The sequence below is a fragment of the Cervus elaphus genome, chromosome 12, assembly GCF_910594005.1.
Source record: "Cervus elaphus chromosome 12, mCerEla1.1, whole genome shotgun sequence".
Lineage (NCBI taxonomy): Eukaryota > Metazoa > Chordata > Mammalia > Artiodactyla > Cervidae > Cervus > Cervus elaphus.
In genome coordinates this window covers 18114417-18133667 of record NC_057826.1, presented here as the reverse complement: position 1 = coordinate 18133667, position 19251 = coordinate 18114417, and the positions used below count along the sequence as shown (strand labels likewise).

The 19251-nt window shown below is 40.5% G+C and overlaps 1 protein-coding gene across 1 annotated transcript in view; it reads right to left on the bottom strand.

Moving 5' to 3' along the window:
- The window catches only part of ZFYVE1 (zinc finger FYVE-type containing 1), a 44163-nt gene extending 38887 nt beyond the window's left edge, over window positions 1-5276 (bottom strand). Inside the window, exons 1-2 of the mRNA XM_043918802.1 lie at window positions 5033-5276; window positions 2741-3682 (exon numbers count right to left, since the gene is read on the bottom strand). Coding sequence (XP_043774737.1) covers window positions 2741-3223 — 483 coding nt within the window. The 5' untranslated portion in view covers window positions 3224-3682; window positions 5033-5276. The remainder of the gene's footprint in view (window positions 1-2740; window positions 3683-5032) is intronic.
- Between the last annotated feature and the right edge of the window lie 13975 nt (window positions 5277-19251).

Here is a 19251-nt window from a genome sequence, read left to right as displayed (position 1 = left end):
GACCTATAATAAAATAAACTTGTGTTGTTTAAGTCACTAAATCTGTGATAATTTGTTACAGCAACAGTAAGAAACTAATACAGAGCTATTTATCACAGGATTCGACGAGCTCAAATGCTATGCACAGTGCCAAGTACCAAAGTAAGAGCTCTTTAAATTTTAACTATGATGAGCCAAGACCAGAACCCAGGGGAGATTCAGAGAAGCACTGCAGGAACAAAGAAAATAAGGTTCAGAAATTTGGTAGTATCGATCTAAATTCAAAATGCACATATCATTTGACAAAGATTCCATTTCTAAATAGATTTATAGGATATTCAATACATCCTTAGTTGCAACAACTCAAATATCCTGTATTAAGCTAAAATTATCATTCAACCGAGTACTAGGCAGCCTTTAAATAATGCGGTAAACCCCAATATGCAGATAAGGAAAGTTCTACAAGACGTACGCTTTGATGAAAAACAGCCAAGGACAGAACAGCAAGTATATTAGATTCCCTTTTTGTTGAAAAATTTAAAGGATGCATACATATATTCATAAGCATACGTGACAAAAATTCTAGAAGGGCACATAGTTAACTGTTAATGGTGAATGTTCTAACAAAAGAGACCAAGAGCATGGAGTAGGAGGGGAACTCTTGTCATTGTATGTTCTTTCATATGGTTTTAGCCTTTTTACTAAGTATGTATGTGATATGCATTTCTAAAAAACTGAGGCTGAGATGTGACATCACCAATCAAGTATTTATGGGCTGTCGCGTCCACCATTGTATGACCCAGGGCACAACACAGGGTCTTGCTCTCCAGGAGTTCACAATCTAGCTGAGTTCATCATCTAGATTTATATCAGACAATCACCTCTCTAATCGTTTGACGTTCACATTAGAAAAGGGAACCAGACACTTTCTCCATGTACTTTTCCACTATGACTCTATGAGAACAAATCACCACCTAAAATTCTCATCTAATCCATTAGTCCCAACCAAAGCTGCTTGCAATTAATAAAATGTTATTTCCTGGGAAGTAGTCAATGTTTATGAAGGAGAAATCTTTACAGAACAACCCAATTATAATATATATATATATATAACACATTACAAGAAAAAAAGATGCACAAACAGTTGGATTTGTCTTCTTTGGTATACATTCTTCTATTTTCTTAATTCTCTATTAAGAAATATGCATCAATGCTACGAAAAGAAAATACAGGCTCCTCCCCTCAAAAAACACTCTTTTTGGTGTTGACACAATATCCATGAGGATTACTGGTCATCCCAAATCTTCCTCTCATTTTGTGAAGCTGACAACACTGCAAAGTATTCCACATTAAAGAGAACCGGTGGCAAAACCAACAAGAATCATCCAAATCCAAGTGTTCCATTTATAAATATTTAGTCCACACTGTCACCCAATTAGACAATAATCCATAAAGGAGACATTATTGCTAACAAGGGAGGCAGAAGGGGATCTGGGTCACTCTTCCATAGCTCTATTAGTTCCTTTCAACCAAGAAAGAAAAGCCTGTGTTAGCAAAGTATTTAGCTGACAATACATGTACATAGAAATCATGATGCAGTTCATCTCCATAATCTTATCTAAGGAGCAAAAAGACAGATGAAAAATATTCAAGGGTAATTAGAGAGTTTCCAAGTGGTAACTTACAAACGTACTCCTCCAATCTGGAGGCTTGAGGAGTCATCACAGCTAAAAGTACTGAATGTACCACAAACACTCCCTGATACAGACAAATACAACAAACTGATGCTGACTCCAAATGCCAGGCCCGTTGATAAGAGCCTTTCCATTTCCATTCCTAATTTCTTTGAATCCTCTCAATTGCTACTACGATGTGGAAGTGAAATTGAGGCATGGAGTTTAAATAACTTATCCATGGTTATAGAGTCAGTGAGTGAAGCCAGGATGTGAATTCAAGCAGTCTTCATTCGAAAGTATAGACATGATAATGATACTAGCTTCAATGGAAAGTATAAACATTTATCTACCCCCTTTCCCAATCGGCCCAACTGTCATACGCTTTCATCTCCCCAACTTGCTCCTATCACTCACCACCCTCTCCCTAGCTCAGAATTAAATCAAATATTCTCCAGTCCTGTAACCACAGATGCCCTTACTGGCCTCTACTGCTCAGAAGCCAATATACGAGAATAAGAGCCCATCTGGAGAGGATACTACCCCTAAGAAATGCCCACTTTTCAAAGACCTGTCTCCCAATGGAGCTAGCAGGGTTATGACTTGCAGCCTTCCACTCCCCTGGGACCCACCGAAAAAGTCAGTGTTTCTTTCCCTGTACAGTTTCTCCTCATTCACATGGCTTCACAACTTACCAAAGTGCTCTCATTCAGAAAGTGGTTCTAAATCAGTTCCTTCTGATAATAACCCTAATAATAATAAAGACAGCTATCATATACTGAGTATTCATTATCTAACAGGCTTTACAAACACTGTCATTTCTTCCTCACAACAACCCGATGAAGTAGGCACTGTCCCCAGTTTACAGATGAGAACATTAAGACTCAGAGAGGTAAAGTATTGATAATTCAGCCCAAGGTCATGCAGCTGGTAAGTGACTGAACCTGACTCCGTGCAACTTAAGCTTTCGGAAGTCTTGCCTCTTAGCGATTAAAATGTGAGCTCCTCCTGGACATTCCCTGAGAGTCACCTGCCAACAACACATCTCCTCCACTACCACATGAATCCTACTATCACTGAGCGCTTACCTGAATTTCTTCATTTTCATCTACCAAGAGGAAACTCACAACCTTCTCAGTCATCTTCTTCCTCTTGGTCTCCTCATCCATCCCTTCTTCTTCCAGCAACTCCTGGACCTTAGTGACATGGTACACAGTAACGGGGTGCCTCCTTTTGTTACCCCCAGAATGAGTCCTCTTCTGGCACTCCAGGCACAAGTTGATTTTACAGGTCTGGCACCTCACCACTGCCCTCTGCTTCACACCTGGAGAGTGCCCATTGGGGCCCTTGCAGGGGTCACAGTAAGGGACATGGCCAGCTTTGAGTCTGATCCGCTCATGGTTTCTCAGGCGCTCCTGCCGATGGAGTTCCTCCTCACAACGGAGACACTGCAGGCTGCAACACTCATCACACTCGAAGACAGCTTCATCAGACCCGCTGCAGGTGTAACTCTCCTGGCACAGCAGCCCCGGGTTCAGGCCCTTCTCTGCTGGGGAAGTCTGGGCACTCATATTCAGACTGGAAGGAAACCACCTACCGTGTAACGGTAACTGGGCTTTCCCCAGGGGAAGTGAAGACAGAGGTGTCCAGTCTGAAGACTGCACACAACTTCCACAGGGTTCTGAATACCCTAAAAAAAGTGTTTTGTTTTGTTTTTAAAAAAACAATTAATGTCCTATTAGAATTCTTCACACACTCACAAATGTTCCAATGTTTAATTTTCTGCCTCTAAGACTCTTGAATCAGCAGCAACGTTGATTTGGTTTGATAGTTTCATCCTCCATAAAGTGCAGGCAAATATGTGGTCAAAATCAACTTGAAAGGGTCTTTTATGGCTATCTGAGAGAGATCTGATGGATTTACTGAGGTGGGCTCATGGGTGGGGCCTCAGCCGCAAGGTTTTGGTAATGAAAGCGTGGTCAGGAGCTTTTCAATATTATCCAACCTCAAGTCAATATTTCTGGGGATACCTAGAATAGAGGCAGGAAAAGTATTTCACTCATCTAAAAGAAGTGCACCTTTACAAAAAGAACAAAAAGATTGTGATTAAATATGAGGCCAAAACTCCCAAGAGAAATTTCATTCTTGAAAGTTAAACACTGACTCATTCTGATCCTAGAAATTTCTCCTCAAAATCATGATTAAGGCTGTTCCTTTTGAAAACAACAACTACCTCTAGGATCAAAGCACTTAAGAGACTCTCGCTTTATTTCCCAGACTGAAATTCTCTGTTCCCTGAGTTATTACATTCAGAATCAAAAGCACTAAGCAAACAGTCCTTGAAGGGACAGCCTTCTGCACCCGTCCCTGCACTCCACAATTGGGAGAGGTGAAGAAAGATGCCTGTAAAAAGCTACAGGAGCAATAATAATAAACTCTAGCTCCATCAAAGTCCTGGGCAGGTCCAAAGACCCTTGTAACTGGGCTGTTTCAACTCTAGACAGATGCCTATTAAGGACTCTAAACCTGGAAACAGTCACCATTCTATGGTGCTTAAAAACAATTATTGTACTTCCTTTCGTCCTTTTCTCTAATTGCAAAAATAGGGAGCAACAGGAGACAGAATTCCTTCACTATGGCCCACTGCAAAGCCAGACGTGCAGTGAGTTAAATAATTTTTCTCTTTGTCACTCAAAACCCAACTTTAAAATAACTTTAAAAAAAAAGAAAGAAAGAAAAATAAGTGGGGCAAGAAAGGGGCTTTTGTCCCTTCTACAATCATATTTCTAACTCCCCTTCGTCTGGACACACATTCTAATGCTCCAATGAAATGTAAAGCCCTCCTCTCAGGTATTCACTCCTCCCATACAGAAATCAATCTATCCATCTAATTTTTAGATAAACAGAGAAGGCGAAAGGAATGACTAGGAGACCTTATTTACACCCTAAACACAGGCGTGCCCAAGCAGCTCCCGCAACGTTAGCAAAAATCAAAATTGTCACAATTGATTAAAAATGTAAAACCAACCTTCAAAAGGAACCTCTCCGCCCACCAGGACCCAAGCAAACAGCCTGCCCACTCGGCCTCCCACCTCGACGCCTCTCCCCAGCCGGGGATTTCTCACCCTTCCTTCCTCCCAGGCAACACCACCTCAACCCAAGGGGCTGGAGCAGGATCTAAGAACAAAGAAGGTCCCCCCAAATCTCCCCCACGCTGGCAGAGACCAGAGTCGAATCTATTGTTTATACCACCCCACCCCCACCCCAGCCGCACCCGCCCCCCCCTTCCTCCCGGGGGCAGAGGGAGCTCCAGGGCTCTCTCTCGCCCGGCGCAGGGCCGTGCCCTTCCCTCCCCGACCGCGGCGGCCCGGGAACCCCACCACTAAGCAGTTCTGGCGCGGCGAGGCGGCGTCCGGGAACCACGGGGCGCCGGTGGAGGCGGGGGCTGTTCTTCAGGGCACCGGTGGATCCATCCTCATCTCCATCTCCGCCCCCCCTCCTCCTTCGCTGTCTCCCGGGCTTCCTCCTCTCCTGTTGTCAGTTAGGATCAGCTGATCGGAGTGAACTTCTCCCTGCTCGGACTAACAGGAAGGCATGAGCGCTGCAGCCCACTGAGGGAGGAGCGGGAGAGGTGGAGCCTGACAGCGGCGAGGGCGGAGAGGTGTGCGCACAGCCTCCTGGGAATTGTAGTTCCTCGGAGTGGCACCCTTCCCCAACTTCCCGGAAGTGAAGCCTCTGAATGACTACAACTCCCGATACGGAAGACTCTGCTCCTGCGAAGAGGCGCTAGAGACAGGCCCTCGAGCATTATGGGACTTGGAGTTTTTGCGCTGACTGCGGTTTCCGCAGGTTTCAGCACGTTGTTCTGGGTAGTGGCCAGAGAAGGAGTGGCTCTAAATTAGAGAACTGATGTAATATGTAGTATAGGCCAGGCAAATAATTCGATTTCAAGTAACTTTTATTGCGCACCATTCCTTTAGAAATGTGTTAAAAACAGGCAGTCTCCAGTTACCCAATTTCGTCTTGCACAAACTAAGACCAGAAAGAATTTATATGAGAATATGAGTAGTCTTGAAATGTTCTGCAAGCCAAGCATTAATTTTTTTTCTCCATTAATTTATTTCTCTGACCTTTCCTTACTTACCTTCAGAACTTCCGAGTTTTAAATCGGCTTTTGGTTAGAGAGGGGTACATTTATCCAGGTAAATTTTCAGGCTACGATACAAGCTAATGGTTAACACTGTTACCTGTTTTTTTGTTTGGGTTTTTTTGTTTTGTTTTGTTTTGTTTTGTTGGAAATTGTCTTTTATTCAGTGTTTTCACTTTTTGTCTTTTCTGCTGTTTCTTAGAACAACACCGGAAGAAAGACTGGTGTAAAGAGCACTGGTCTGAGGGGCTGAAGACTGTGATTGTTCTAAAAAGCTCCTGGGCAAATCATGCAACTCTCTATGAAATAAAAGGACTGTATCAATGGAATCTCCAAGGTCCCTGCCAATTCTCATGTTATCTGACTCTGTCTTGATAATTGTTAACCCAGGAGAGAAAGCGATGGTTAAGTGACTTGCCAAGGTCATAAAGCAAATAATTGACAAAGCTGGGACCAGAACCCATCTCCTTAATTAAAGTGAAATAATTTTTTACCTGATGATTCAAGGGACATAGTTAGACCAATAGTAAAGCCAAATCTACATAACAAAGTATAAGTTATTTGTGAGGGTTAAATTGCTGAAAATTATGTTTTCAAGACTGGACAGATAGTCAACAGTTGGACTAACAACAAAACTTCGTTGAGAAATGCCACATCACAAATCAAGATGCTAAGAACTAAGCTACCTGTAGCAGTTTGTAATTTTCAGGTTTTAAAGGGAGAAGAGGAAAAGAGGGATTTTAGAAATGAACTTAGGATAAAAGATCTTGAGCTAAGCTCTAAGGATTGGCTAGCATGTCACAAAATTTCCCTAGGTTTTATTTCTAACCTACCACAATCATTTTTTACAATCTTAATAGTTTGCTTCATACTCCTAAGCATAAAATGAGGATATTAATATATTTTGAGGAGAAAATGGTATTTAAGTAAATAAGTGAAGTCGCTTCAGTCATATCCGACTCTTTGCAACCCCATGGACTGTAGCCTTCTAGGCTCCTCCGCCCATGGGATTTTCCAGGCAAGAATACTGGAGTGGGTTGCCATTTCCTTCTCCAAAGTGGTATTTAATCCTTTTTAAAACTTTAAATGGTATTTAATCCTCCAGTACTTTGGCCACCTGATGCGAAGAGCCAACTCACTGGAAAAGACCCTGATGCTGGGAAAGATTGAAGGCAGGAAGAGAAGGGGACGACAGAGGATGAGACGGTTGGATGGCATCACCAACTCGATGGACATGAGTTTGAGCAAACTCCGGGAGATAGTGAGGGACAGGGAACCCTGGCATTCTGCAGTCCACGGGGTTGCAAAGAGTAGGACACAACTGAGAGACTGAGCGACAACAACCGGGAGATAGTGGAGGAGCCGGAGGAGCCTGTGTGCTGTAGTCCGTGGGGTCGCGTGGGGACTACAGATTTGACTTAGCAACTGAACGACGACAAACCTAGTGGTTAACTCTGGGAGGGAGCTGATATGATCAGGGCACATGGTAGGCATCTGGGTGTTTGTTGGTAGTGTTCTACTCTTGACCTTCGTAGTAGCTATACCAATACTCACTAGAGTTTGCTTTACACAATTTATATGTTTTTTGTACTTTCCCATTTGTATACATTGCAATACAATACAGTTAGTCGCTCTGTGCAACCGCATGGATTGTAGCCCACCAGGCTCTGCTGTCCATGTAATTCTTTAGGCAAGAATACTGGAGTGGGTAGCCATTCCTTTCCCTAGGGCATCTTTCCAACCCAGGGATCGAAACCGGGTCTCCTGCAGATTCTGAGCCACCAGGGAAGCCCATTTGTATATCTCACTATAAAAAATAAAATTTAAAAATTTTAATTAGAAAAAACTGAATAATGCAAAAGGTGACAGGAAAGTAGAACCTACGAGGTAAGCAAGCCAAGCTTTTGGACTTACTGATTTCCTTAGGTCACTCAGCACAGCATTTTAAAGGTCTTTTTTTTTTTTTTTAAAGGTCTTAACCCCAACAAGACATACAAAACAAGTAAAAGGTTTTCAGGTTTGTCGTTTTAAAATATGATAATCTATTTCATCAAATTATGTTTGAGTCCACCAACCTATGAGCTATATTTTCCTTCCAGTAGTTAAGGCAGAAGTTGTGAATCAAACTGCCTTAATCAATAAAAGAAATGATTTGGTTCACATAATTGAACAATCTGGGGATTATCATTTCTGCCAAATCTCAATCTTGGCGTCAAATAACATATTCAAGATCTTATTTCCTTCTCCATTTCTCATCTTTGAGAAATGCGCTCAATTAATTTTTGACAAAGGTGCAAAAGCAATTCAGTTACAGGAAGTGTTGTCTTTCCTTTATCTTTGAGGAAGAATGATGCTGGAGTAATTGCACACAAAAAAATAGGCAAAAAGAAAAAAAAATTAACCTCAACTTGAACCTCATACCTTACACAAAAATTTATTAAAAACTGATCATAGATATAAATGTAAAATGCAAAACTATAAAATTGTAAGAAGAAAACGTGAGAAAATCTTCAAGACCTAGGCTAAGTGAAGAATTTGTTGACACGACAGTAAAAGCACAATTCATAAAAGAGAAAGTTGATACAATGAGATGTCAACAAATTAAAAACTTTTTCTCTGTTAAAAAGGTACTAGAAAATACCTTGATCCCTAGCTGTGCCAGTCAGATTCTCTGCCCAGGGCATTTAGAAATAACATCCAAAAACAGTGAATAGAGTGGACATTTGCCACAGAGTTTGCTCAATATATAATCTCCTTTCTGTGTTTGGAGATATATACCTGTTGTGTGAGAGTTGATGAGACATTTGTTCAATCAGTAGGCTGACCATGGACCATGAGTACATAGTAACAACATTAAATAAGTAAATAAAAACAGTTTGGAATTCAAAATGAAACTTCTGTCTCCGCGAGCATGCTTGACATGGTATTCTAAAAAGACTTACGCAGCAGAATACTCAGATGTTAGGTAAACTACAAAAAATATATATTTAAATACATTACTACACTGACAGGAAAATAAGAGCAATCCCCAAGTGTTAAAAAGAGAAAGTCAAAAAAGAAAGTTAAAAAAAAAGCCACAAGCAGGGTGGTAATTCCTGGGGAAGTTTGGGAGACTATCCTAGAGTCTTTTATATATATATTTACTTTATTCAGCTGTGTCAGGTCTTAGTTGCAGCACTCGGGATCTTCAATCTTTGTTGAAGATCTTTAGTCAAGACATGCAAACTCTTAGCTGTGGCATGTGAGATCTAGTTCCCTGATGAGAGATCGAACCCGGGACCCTCGCATTGGGAGCACGGAGTCTTAACCACTGGACCACCAGAGAGGTCTCAGAGTCTTGATAACAATTTCAAGGAGAGAAACAGAAGAGAAAACTGGGCCATAAAAGAGAGTCCTTGCAAAAGAAAAGAAAGTGAAAGTCACGTGTGACTCTTTGCAACCCCAAGGACTATACAATCCATGGAATTCTCCAGGCCAGAATACTGGAGTGGGTAGCCGTTCGCTTCTCTGGGGGATCTCCCCAACTCAGGGATCAGACTCAGGTCTTCTGCATTGCAGGTGGATTCTTTACCAGCTGAGCCACAAGGGAAGCCCCCCAAGAAAGCTTGGAGTCCAAGGATGGACTAAAAAATTTTACCTGCCAGCAGGGGGAGCAAGAAAAGAAACCTGTCTCTGTGTGTGACTATTGCTCAGTTCTTAAGTTGTGACTTTGCGACCCCATGGACTGTAGCACGCCAGGTTCCTCTGTCCACCACTATCTCCCAGAGTTATAGGTGGACTGTATCCTATAGTAATGATCACAAGTGTCTCTTCTAAAAATATGTAAACATGGTTTTATCATCATGAAGGTCTGAGGTTTGAACTGAAAGGAGAAATAGACAAATGCACAAAGAGTTGAAGGAAATCAGTTAAAACAGGAAAGCCTTGAACAACATTATCAACCAACTTGATATTCCCAACAGCAGCAGAACATACCTTCTCTTCAAGTATAGACAGGACATTCATCAAAATAGATCATGTTAGGCAATAAAACAAATCTCAGTAAATTTAGAAATAGTGAAATCGTATAAAGTGTTTTCTCTGATCACTATGGAATTAACTGGAAATCTGTATCTGAAATATATCTGGAAAATCCCCAAATATTTGGAAATTAAACAATACACTTCTAAATGATGCTTTGGTCAAAGAACCCACAAAGGAAATTAGAAAGTATTCTGAGTTGAATGGAAATGAAAACAATAAATAAAGACAATGCTTAGAGAGAAATTGTAGTATATAAAGTTTGTCTCAGAAAAATATAAAGGTCTCAAAGCAGTTATGTAGGCTATTGTCTTAGGGAACTAGAAAACAAGAGCAATAAATCCAAAATAAATAAGAGGAAAAAATAATTAAGATCAGAGCAGAAACTCATGATATAGAAAACAACACAAAAAATAATCCAAAAGATGGTTCTGTGACAAGATTTCTTAAATTAGTAAATTTATATCTAGACTTACCCAAAAAAGAGAAAAAAGACACAAACACAGTTACGGAAATGGAAACAAGAATCACTACAAATCCTAATATAGTAAAAGAATAATAAATAGTATTAATAACTTTTTGTTATTATAAATTCAACTACTTACAAGAAACGGCCAAATTCCTTAAAGCAAACTGCCAAACATGACTCTAAGTGTAACCAGAATAACCCTTTATCTATTAAGATGAATTTTAGTTTAAAACTTCCTCACAAAGACAATTCCAAGCCCAGACAGCTTTGCTGTTGAATTCTATTACTATTACCAAACACTTGAGGAAGAAGCAATACCAATTCTACACAAATTCTTCCAGAAAATAGAAGAGGGAACACTTCCCAACTCATTTTTGAAAACTTATAATTGGTGTGTAACATTGTATTAGTTTCAGGTGTACAACATCATTATTCGATGTGTACATACACTGTAAGATAATCACCACAATAGTTAATATCTGTCACCATAAATAGTTACAATTTTTTCTTTTCTTTCTTAGCCATATCATGTGACTTGTGGGATCTTATCTCTCCAACCAACTAGAAATCAAACCCAGGCTCTGGGTGTGAGAGCACCAAGTCCTAACCACTGGACTTCCAGGGAAGTCCCCGCAATTTTCTTCTTGTAATGATAGACATGAGTTTGAGTAAGCTCCAGGAGTTGGTGATGGACAGGGAAGCCTGGCGTGCTGCAGTCCATGGGGTCACAAAGAGTCGGACACGACTGAGTGACTGAACTGAACTGAATGAGAAAGTTTAAGGTAAATCTTAAATATGCAATATGTGGCATTATTGACTACAGTCACAATATTGTACATTACACCCCCATGATGTATTTATTTTATAGCTATAAGTCTGTTCTTTGGACCCCCATCACCCAATTTGCCCACCTCTCAACTTCCCTCCACCTCTGGCAGTCATCAGTCTGTTGTTCCCTGTATTTTTGAGCTTGGGTTTTTTTGTTTGTTTGTTTTCACATAAAAGTGAGAGCATGCAACGTTTGTCTTTCTCTGATTTATTTCACCTAGCATAGAGTCTTCAAGGTCCATCCATGTGGTCACAAGTAGCAAAATGTCATTGATTTTATGGCCGAATAACATTCCACTACTTATGTTTCTCACATATTTTTTATCTATTCACCCGTCAATGAATATTTAGGTTGTTTCCATATCTTGCCTACTGTAAACAATGCTGCAATGAACCTGGGGGGCATATATTCTTTAGAGTTAGTGGTTTCATTTTCTTCCTATAAATACTCAGAAGTAGGATTGCTACATCCTATGGTAGTTTTGCTTTTGTTTTAGAAAACTCCATATTGCTTCCCATAGTGACTATGAGATTTACAATCCCACCAACAGTGCACAAGGACTCTCTTTGCTCCATATCCTCATGAATATTTTTTTGTCTCTTGTGTTTTTGATAATAGCCACTCTAACAAGTGTGAGGTGATGGTGAGGTGGTTTTGATTTGCATTTTCTTGATGATAAGAGATGAGCATATTTTCATGTACCTGTTGGCTATATGTAGGTCTTCTTTGGAAATACATCTATTTTCAGATATTCTGCCCATTTTAAAATCAGATCTTTTGTTGTTGTTATTGAGTTGTATGAGTTCTCTACGTATTTTGTATATTAACTGCTTATCAGATACATGACTTGAAAATATTTTCTCCTATTCAGCAGGTTACCTTTTTATTTCATGGATGATTTCTTTTGCTGTGCAGAAATTTTTTAGCTTGATGTAGTCCTACTTATTTATTTTTGCTTTTGCTGCTTTTGTTTTTGGTGGTGGATCCAAAACATCTTTGCCAAGACTGATATTATTACCAGATATATTTTCTCCCAGGAATGTTATGGTTTAAGGAGAAAATAGTGTCACTTTTATAACAGCATCAAAAAGAATAAACTACCTCAGAATAAAATTTAACCAAGGAGATGAAAGACTTATGCACTGAAAACGACAAAACACTATTGAAAGAAATTTAAAAAGTTGTGAATAAGTGGAAAGACATCCCATGTTCATAGATTGAAAGATTTAATCTTGTTATGATGGCAGTACACCCCAGACTGATCTACAGATTCAATGAAATTTCTATCAAAATTCCGAACACTTTTTTTGTAGAAATGGACAACTGATCTTAAAATTCCATATGGAATTGCAAGGAACCCTGAGTAGCAGTGTTGAAACAGTCTTAAAAAGAACAAAGCTGGAGTACTCACATTCCTTGACTTCAGAATTTTTCAGAAAGCTACAATGATCAAAACAGTGTGGTACTTACACATGGATAGAAGTATTTATCAAAGGAATATAATTGAGAGTTTATAATTAAAATGGGTGCATTTACTGTCAGTTGATTTTTTACAAAGGTTCCAGGACTATTCAATGGAGGAAAGAAGTCTTTTCAAGAACTGGTGCTGAGACAATTAGATATACACATGCAAAAAAATGAATTTGGACCCCTATACTACAACATATACAAAGTGAAAGTCACTCAGTCGTATCTGACTCTTTGTGACCCCATGGACTATACAGTCCAAGGAATTCTCCAGGCCAGAACACTGAAGTTGGTAGCTGCTCCCTTCTCCAGGGAATCTTCCCAACCCAGGGCTGGAACCCAGGTCTTGAACATTGCAGGTGGATTCTTTACGAGTTGAGTCACAAGGGAAGCCCAATACTGGAGTGGGTAGCCTAGCTCTTCTCCAGAGGATCTTTCCAACCCAGGAATCAAACTGAGGTCTCCTGCCTTGCAGGTACATTCTTTACCAACTGAGCTATCAGGGAAGCCCCACAACATATATAAGGATTAACTCAAATCCAAGATGTAAATGTAAAAGGTAAAACAACGAAATTTTGTTTAAAAACAGAGGGGCTTCCCTGGTGGTCCAGTGGTTAAAGAATCCACCTACCAATACAGGGCACATGGGTTCAATTCCTGGTCCTGGAAGATACCACATGCTGTGAAGCAACTAAGCCCATGGGTTGCAACTACTGAGCCTGTGCTCTAGAGCCCACAAGAAACAACTTTTGAGCTCACACGCTGAAACCCACGCACCTAGAGCTGGTGCTCCCCAACAAGAGAAGCCACTGCAATGAGAAGCCCGCGCATGACCATGAACAGGAGCCCCTGCTCTTGACAACTAGAGAAAGCTTGCATGCAGCAACAAAGACCAGTGCAATCCATATATATAAATATATGTATATAAAAGGAGTGCTCTGATGATCCAATGGTTAAGATTTAGAGCTTTCACTGCCATGGGCTCAGGTTCAATTGTTGGTTGGGGAACTAAGATCTCACAAGACCCACAGCATCACCAAAAAAAAAAGTAAAAATACAGGTATATATCCACATGACCTTGTGCTACTATCTGAAAGTTTATGTCCCTCCAAAACTTATGTGCTGATATCTTAATCCCCAAAGATGATGATAGTAATAGAATTAATATTAATATATTATAATTTGGGAGGTGATTAGGGGCTTTGGGGGGTGATTAGGGCATGAGCCCTCATGAATGGGATTAGTGCTCTTATAGAAGAGATCCCACACAGCTTTCTAGTCCCTTTCTGCCATGTGAGTCAGCTAGGAAGAGTGCTCTCGCCTGGCCCTGCTGGCACCCTGATGTTGACGTCTAGCCTCCAGAACTGTGGCCATTAAATTTCTGCTGTTCATGAAGCTCTGCAGTCTGTGGAATTTTGCTGTAGCAGCCTGAACACACCAAGACACCTTAGACTTGACAACAGTTTCAGTTGGCAACAGTTTTCAAGGATGACACCAAAAGCACCAACAAACAAAAAAAAGTACATTGGACTTCATCAAAATCAAAAATTTTGTGCATCAAAGGATGCCGTAAAGACAGTGCAGTGAAAAGACAACCTGCAGAAGAGGAAAAAAATATAAATCATACATCTGTGGGAAATTCTTGAAGAGATGGGAATACCAGACCACCTGATCTGCCTCCTGAGAAATCTGTATGCAGGTCAAGAAGCAACAGTTAGAACTGGACATGGAACGACAGACTGGTTCCAAATAGGAAAAGGAGTACGTAAAGGCTGTATATTGTCACCCTGCCTATTTAACTTATATGCAGAGTACATCATGAGAAATGCTGGGCTGGATGAAGCACAAGCTGGAATCAAGATTGCCGGGAGAAATATCAATAACCTCAGATATGCAGATGACACCACACCTATGGCAGAAAGTGAAGAACTCAAGAGCCTCTTGATGAAAGTGAAAGAAGAGAGTGAAAAAGTTGGCTTAAAGCCCAACATTCAGAAAACTAAGATCATGGCATCCAGTCCCATCACTTCATGGCAAATAGATGGGGAAACAGTGGAAACAGTGGCAGACTTTATTTTCGGGGGCTCCAAAATCACTGCAGATGGTGACTGCAGCCATGAAATTAAAAGATGCTTGCTCCTTGGAAGAAAAGTTATTACCAACCTAGACAGCATATTAAAAACCAGAGGCATTACTTTGCCAACAAAGGTCCGTCTAGTCAAAGCTATGGATTTTCCAGTAGTCAGGTATGGATGTGAGAGTCTGACTATAAAGAAAGCTGTGCACTGAAGAATTGATGCTTTTGAACTATGGTGTTGGAGAAGACCTTCAAGAGTCCCTTGAACTGCAAGGAGATCCAACCAGTACATCCTAAAGGAAATCAGTCCTGAATATTCATTGGAAGGACTGATACTGAAGCTGAAACGCCAGTCCTTTGGCCACCTGATGGGAAGAATTGATTCATTTGAAAAGACCCTGATGCTGGGAAAGATTGAAGGAAGGAGGAGAAGGGGACGACAGAGGATGAGATGGCTGGATGGCATCACCAACTCAATGGGCATGAGTTTGAGTAAGCTCTGGGAGTTGGTGATGGTCAGGGAGGCCTGGCGTGCTGCAGTTCATGGGGTCGCAAAGAGTCCGACACAACTGAGCAAATGACTGAACTGAACTGATGAGTCTAATGTTCATAATACATAAAGAATTCTTAAAACTTAATAATAGGAAGTCAAATAATTTAAAAAGAGCAAAGAATGTAAATAGACATTTCTCTAATCTAAAAAGACTAGAGAAAAATGAATGATACATGTATGGCCAAAAAGCACATGGATAGATACTCACTGTGTTTAGTCTCTCAGTCCTGTCCAACTCTTTGCAAACCCATGGACTATAGCTTGCCAGGCTCCTCTGTCCATGGGATTTCCCAAGGCAAGAATACTGAAGTGGGTTGTCATACCCTCCTCCAGGGGATCTTCCCAACCCAGGGACTGAACCCAGGTCTCCCACATTGCAGGCAGATTCTTTACCATCTGAGCCACCAAGCAAGCCCTAAATGCTCATTACAGAAATGCAAACCAAAACCCCAATGAGATATCACTTCACATCCACTAGGACAGGTATAACTAGGGGAAAAAAATCCACAGAATTACAGATATTAGCAATTGAAATCCTCAAACGTTGCTAGTGGGAACGTAAAATGGTGCAGCTGCTTTTGAAAATAATTTGGTATTTCCTTCAAAAGTTAAACATAGGGCTACCATGTAATCCCACAATTCCATTCCCAGAGATAACATTCAAGAGAATGGAAAACATATGTTCAAATAAAATCTGCATACAAATATGCATTGTACCATTATTCACAGTGAAAACAATTCAAATGTCCATCAACTAATAAGTGGATAAATAAAACCTGGCATATCCATACAACAGCATGTTATTCAGCCGTAAAAAGGAATGAGGTACTGTCACGTGGTTCAACTGGATGAACCTTCACAACATGTTAAGTGAAAGATGTTGTTAAGTCATTCAGTCATGTCCAACACTCTTGTGACCCCATGGACTGTAGCCTGCAAGACTCCTTGGTCCATGGGATTTCCTAGGGAAGAATGCTGAAGCGGGTTGCCATTTCCTCCTCCGAGGATTTTTCTGACCCAGGGATCGAACCGGGTCTCCTGCTTGGCAGGTGGATTCTTTACCATTGCACCACCTGGGAATGAACAAGTCAGACACAAATCATATTCTATGACTCTGTTCATAGGAAGTGCCCAGAATAGGCAAATCCATAGAAACAAGAATCCAATTAGTGGTTTCCAAGGCTGTGGGGAATGGATAACAGAGAGTGAGAGTGACTGATTAATGTACAGAATTTTATTTGAAGGGATGAAAAGTTCTGGAATTAGTGGCGATTGTTGTACAACACTGTGAATGCACTAAAAGCCACTGAATTGTAGACCTAAGAATGTTTAAAATTGTGAACTTTATGTGAATTTTACTTTTAACAAAAACCAAAGCAAAAAAAACAGTGAAGATGATATTAAGTGTAGTTTTGCCTAAGTTGGGTTTGAGGTGCCCAGGAAATATCCTAATAGAGACACTTGGCAGATAGCTGGCCAATAAGAGAAGGGCGTTCACATGATCTAGGCTACGGATATAGATCTGAGAATAGATCTGTATATGTGGACTCATTGTTGAAGCCCTAAGAGTAGATGCGTCAGCTGTGGAATCACTTAGACTAACAAAGGAGGAAGGCCTGCAACAGGACACTGAGGACGAACAACATTTTAAGATGCGAGAACAAGAAGAGGACCATTCAAAGGAGACTGAGAAGGAGGAAGCAGTGTTGTAGGAGGAAGAACCTAGGACACGGAAACCAAGGAAGAGGGAATTGTTAAAGGCAGTGGTCAGGGCGTTCCCTGGTGGTCTGGTGGTTAAGATTTTGCACTTTCACTGCTGTGACCTGGGTTCATTCCCCAGTCAGGGAACTGAGATCCCACAGGCTGTGTGGCATAGTCAAGAGAAAAAAAAGTACTGGTCAGAGGTATTAAATACTAGAGGACTATAAAAGTAGATGTAGTTTTATTGGATTGGTGGGGAACAGGTTCAGATAATAGTTGTAGGATGAGATAATCACCTTCACTGGAGAAAGTCATGGAAATGTAAGTTAAACTGAATTAAATGTCTAACACCATACACGAAAATAAACTCAAAATGGATTAAAGATCTAAATGTAAGACCAGAAACTATAAAACTCCTAGAGGAGAACATAGGCAAAACACTCTCCGACATAAATCACAGCAAGATCTTCTATGACCCACCTCCCAGAATATTTGAAATAAAAGCAAAAATAAACAAATGGGACCTAATTAAACTTAAAAGCTTTTGCACTGCAAAGGAAACTATAAGCAAGGTGAAAAGACAGCCTTCAGAATGGGAGAAAATAATAGCGAACAAAGCAACAGACAAAGGATTAATCTCAAAAATATACAAACAACTCCTGAAGCTCAATTCCAGAAAAATAAATGACCCAATCAAAAAATGGGCCAAAGATCTAAACAGACATTTCTCCAAAGAAGACATACAGATGGCTAACAAACACATGAAAAGATGCTCAACATCACTCATTATCAGAGAAATGCAAATCAAAACCACAATGAGGTACCATTACACGCCAGTCAGGATGGCTGCTATCCAAAAGTCTACAAGCAATAAATGCTGGAGAGGCTGTGGAGAAAAGGGAACCCTCTTACACTGTTGGTGGGAATGCAAACTAGTACAGCCACTATGGAGAACAGTGTGGCGATTCCTTAAAAAATTGGAAATAGAGCTGCCATATGACCCAGCAATCCCACTTCTGGGCATACAGACTGAGGAAACCAGATCTGAAAGAGACACTTGTACCCCAATGTTCATCGCAGCACTGTTTATAATAGCCAGGACATGGAAGCAACCTAGATGCCCAGCATCAGCAGACGAATGGATAAGAAAGCTGTGGTACATATACACAATGGAATATCACTCAGCCATTAAAAAGAATACATTTGAATCAGTTTTAATGAGATGAATAAAACTGGAGCCCATTATACAGAGTGAAGTAAGCCAGAAAGATAAACACCAATACAGTATACTAACGCATATACATGGAATTTAGAAAAATGGTAACGATAACCCTATATGCAAGACAGAAAAAGAGACACAGATGTATAGAACAGACTTTTGGACTCTATGGGAGAAGGCGAGGGTGGGATGATCTGAGAGAACAGCATTGAAACATGTATATTATCAAGTGTGAAACAGATCACCAGCCCAGGTTGGATGCATGAGACAAGTGCTCGGGCTGGTGCACTGGGATGACCCAGAGGGATGGGATGGGGAGGGAGGTGGGAGGGGGGTTTAGGATGGGGAACACATGTAAATCCATGGCTGATTCATGTCAATGTATGGCAAAAACCACTACAATATTGTAAAGTAATTAGCCTCCAACTAATAAAAATACAGAAAAAAAACGAAATTAAATGTCATTGTCTAGCACTAAAGCAAATGTATGTAAAGGCAATGCCAAAGAATGCTCAAACTACCGCACAATTGCACTCATCTCACATGTTCGTAAAGTAATGCTCAAAATTCTCCAAGCCAGGATTTAGCAATATGTGAACCGTGAACTTTCAGATGTTCAAGCTGGTTTTAGAAAAGGCAGAGGAACCAGAGATCAAACTGCCAACATCCACTGAATCATCAAAAAAGCAAGAGAGTTCCAGAAAAACATTTATTTTTGCTTTATTGACTATGCCAAAGCCTTTGACTGTGTGGATCACAATAAACTATTGAAAATTCTGAAAGAGATGGGAATACCAGACCACCGACCTGCCTCTTCAGAAACCTGTATGCAGGTCAGGAAGCAACAGTTAGAACTGGACATGGAACGACAGACTGGTTCCAAATAGGAAAAGGAGTACGTAAAGGCTGTATATTGTCACCCTGCCTATTTAACTTATATGCAGAGTACATCATGAGAAACGCTGGGCTGGAAGAAGCACAAGCTGAAATCAAGATTGCCGGGAGAAATATCAGTAACCTCAGATATGCAGATGACACCACCCTTATGGCAGAAAGTGAAGAAGAACTCAAGAGCCTCTTGATGAAAGTGAAAGAGGAGAGTGAAAAGTTGGCCTAA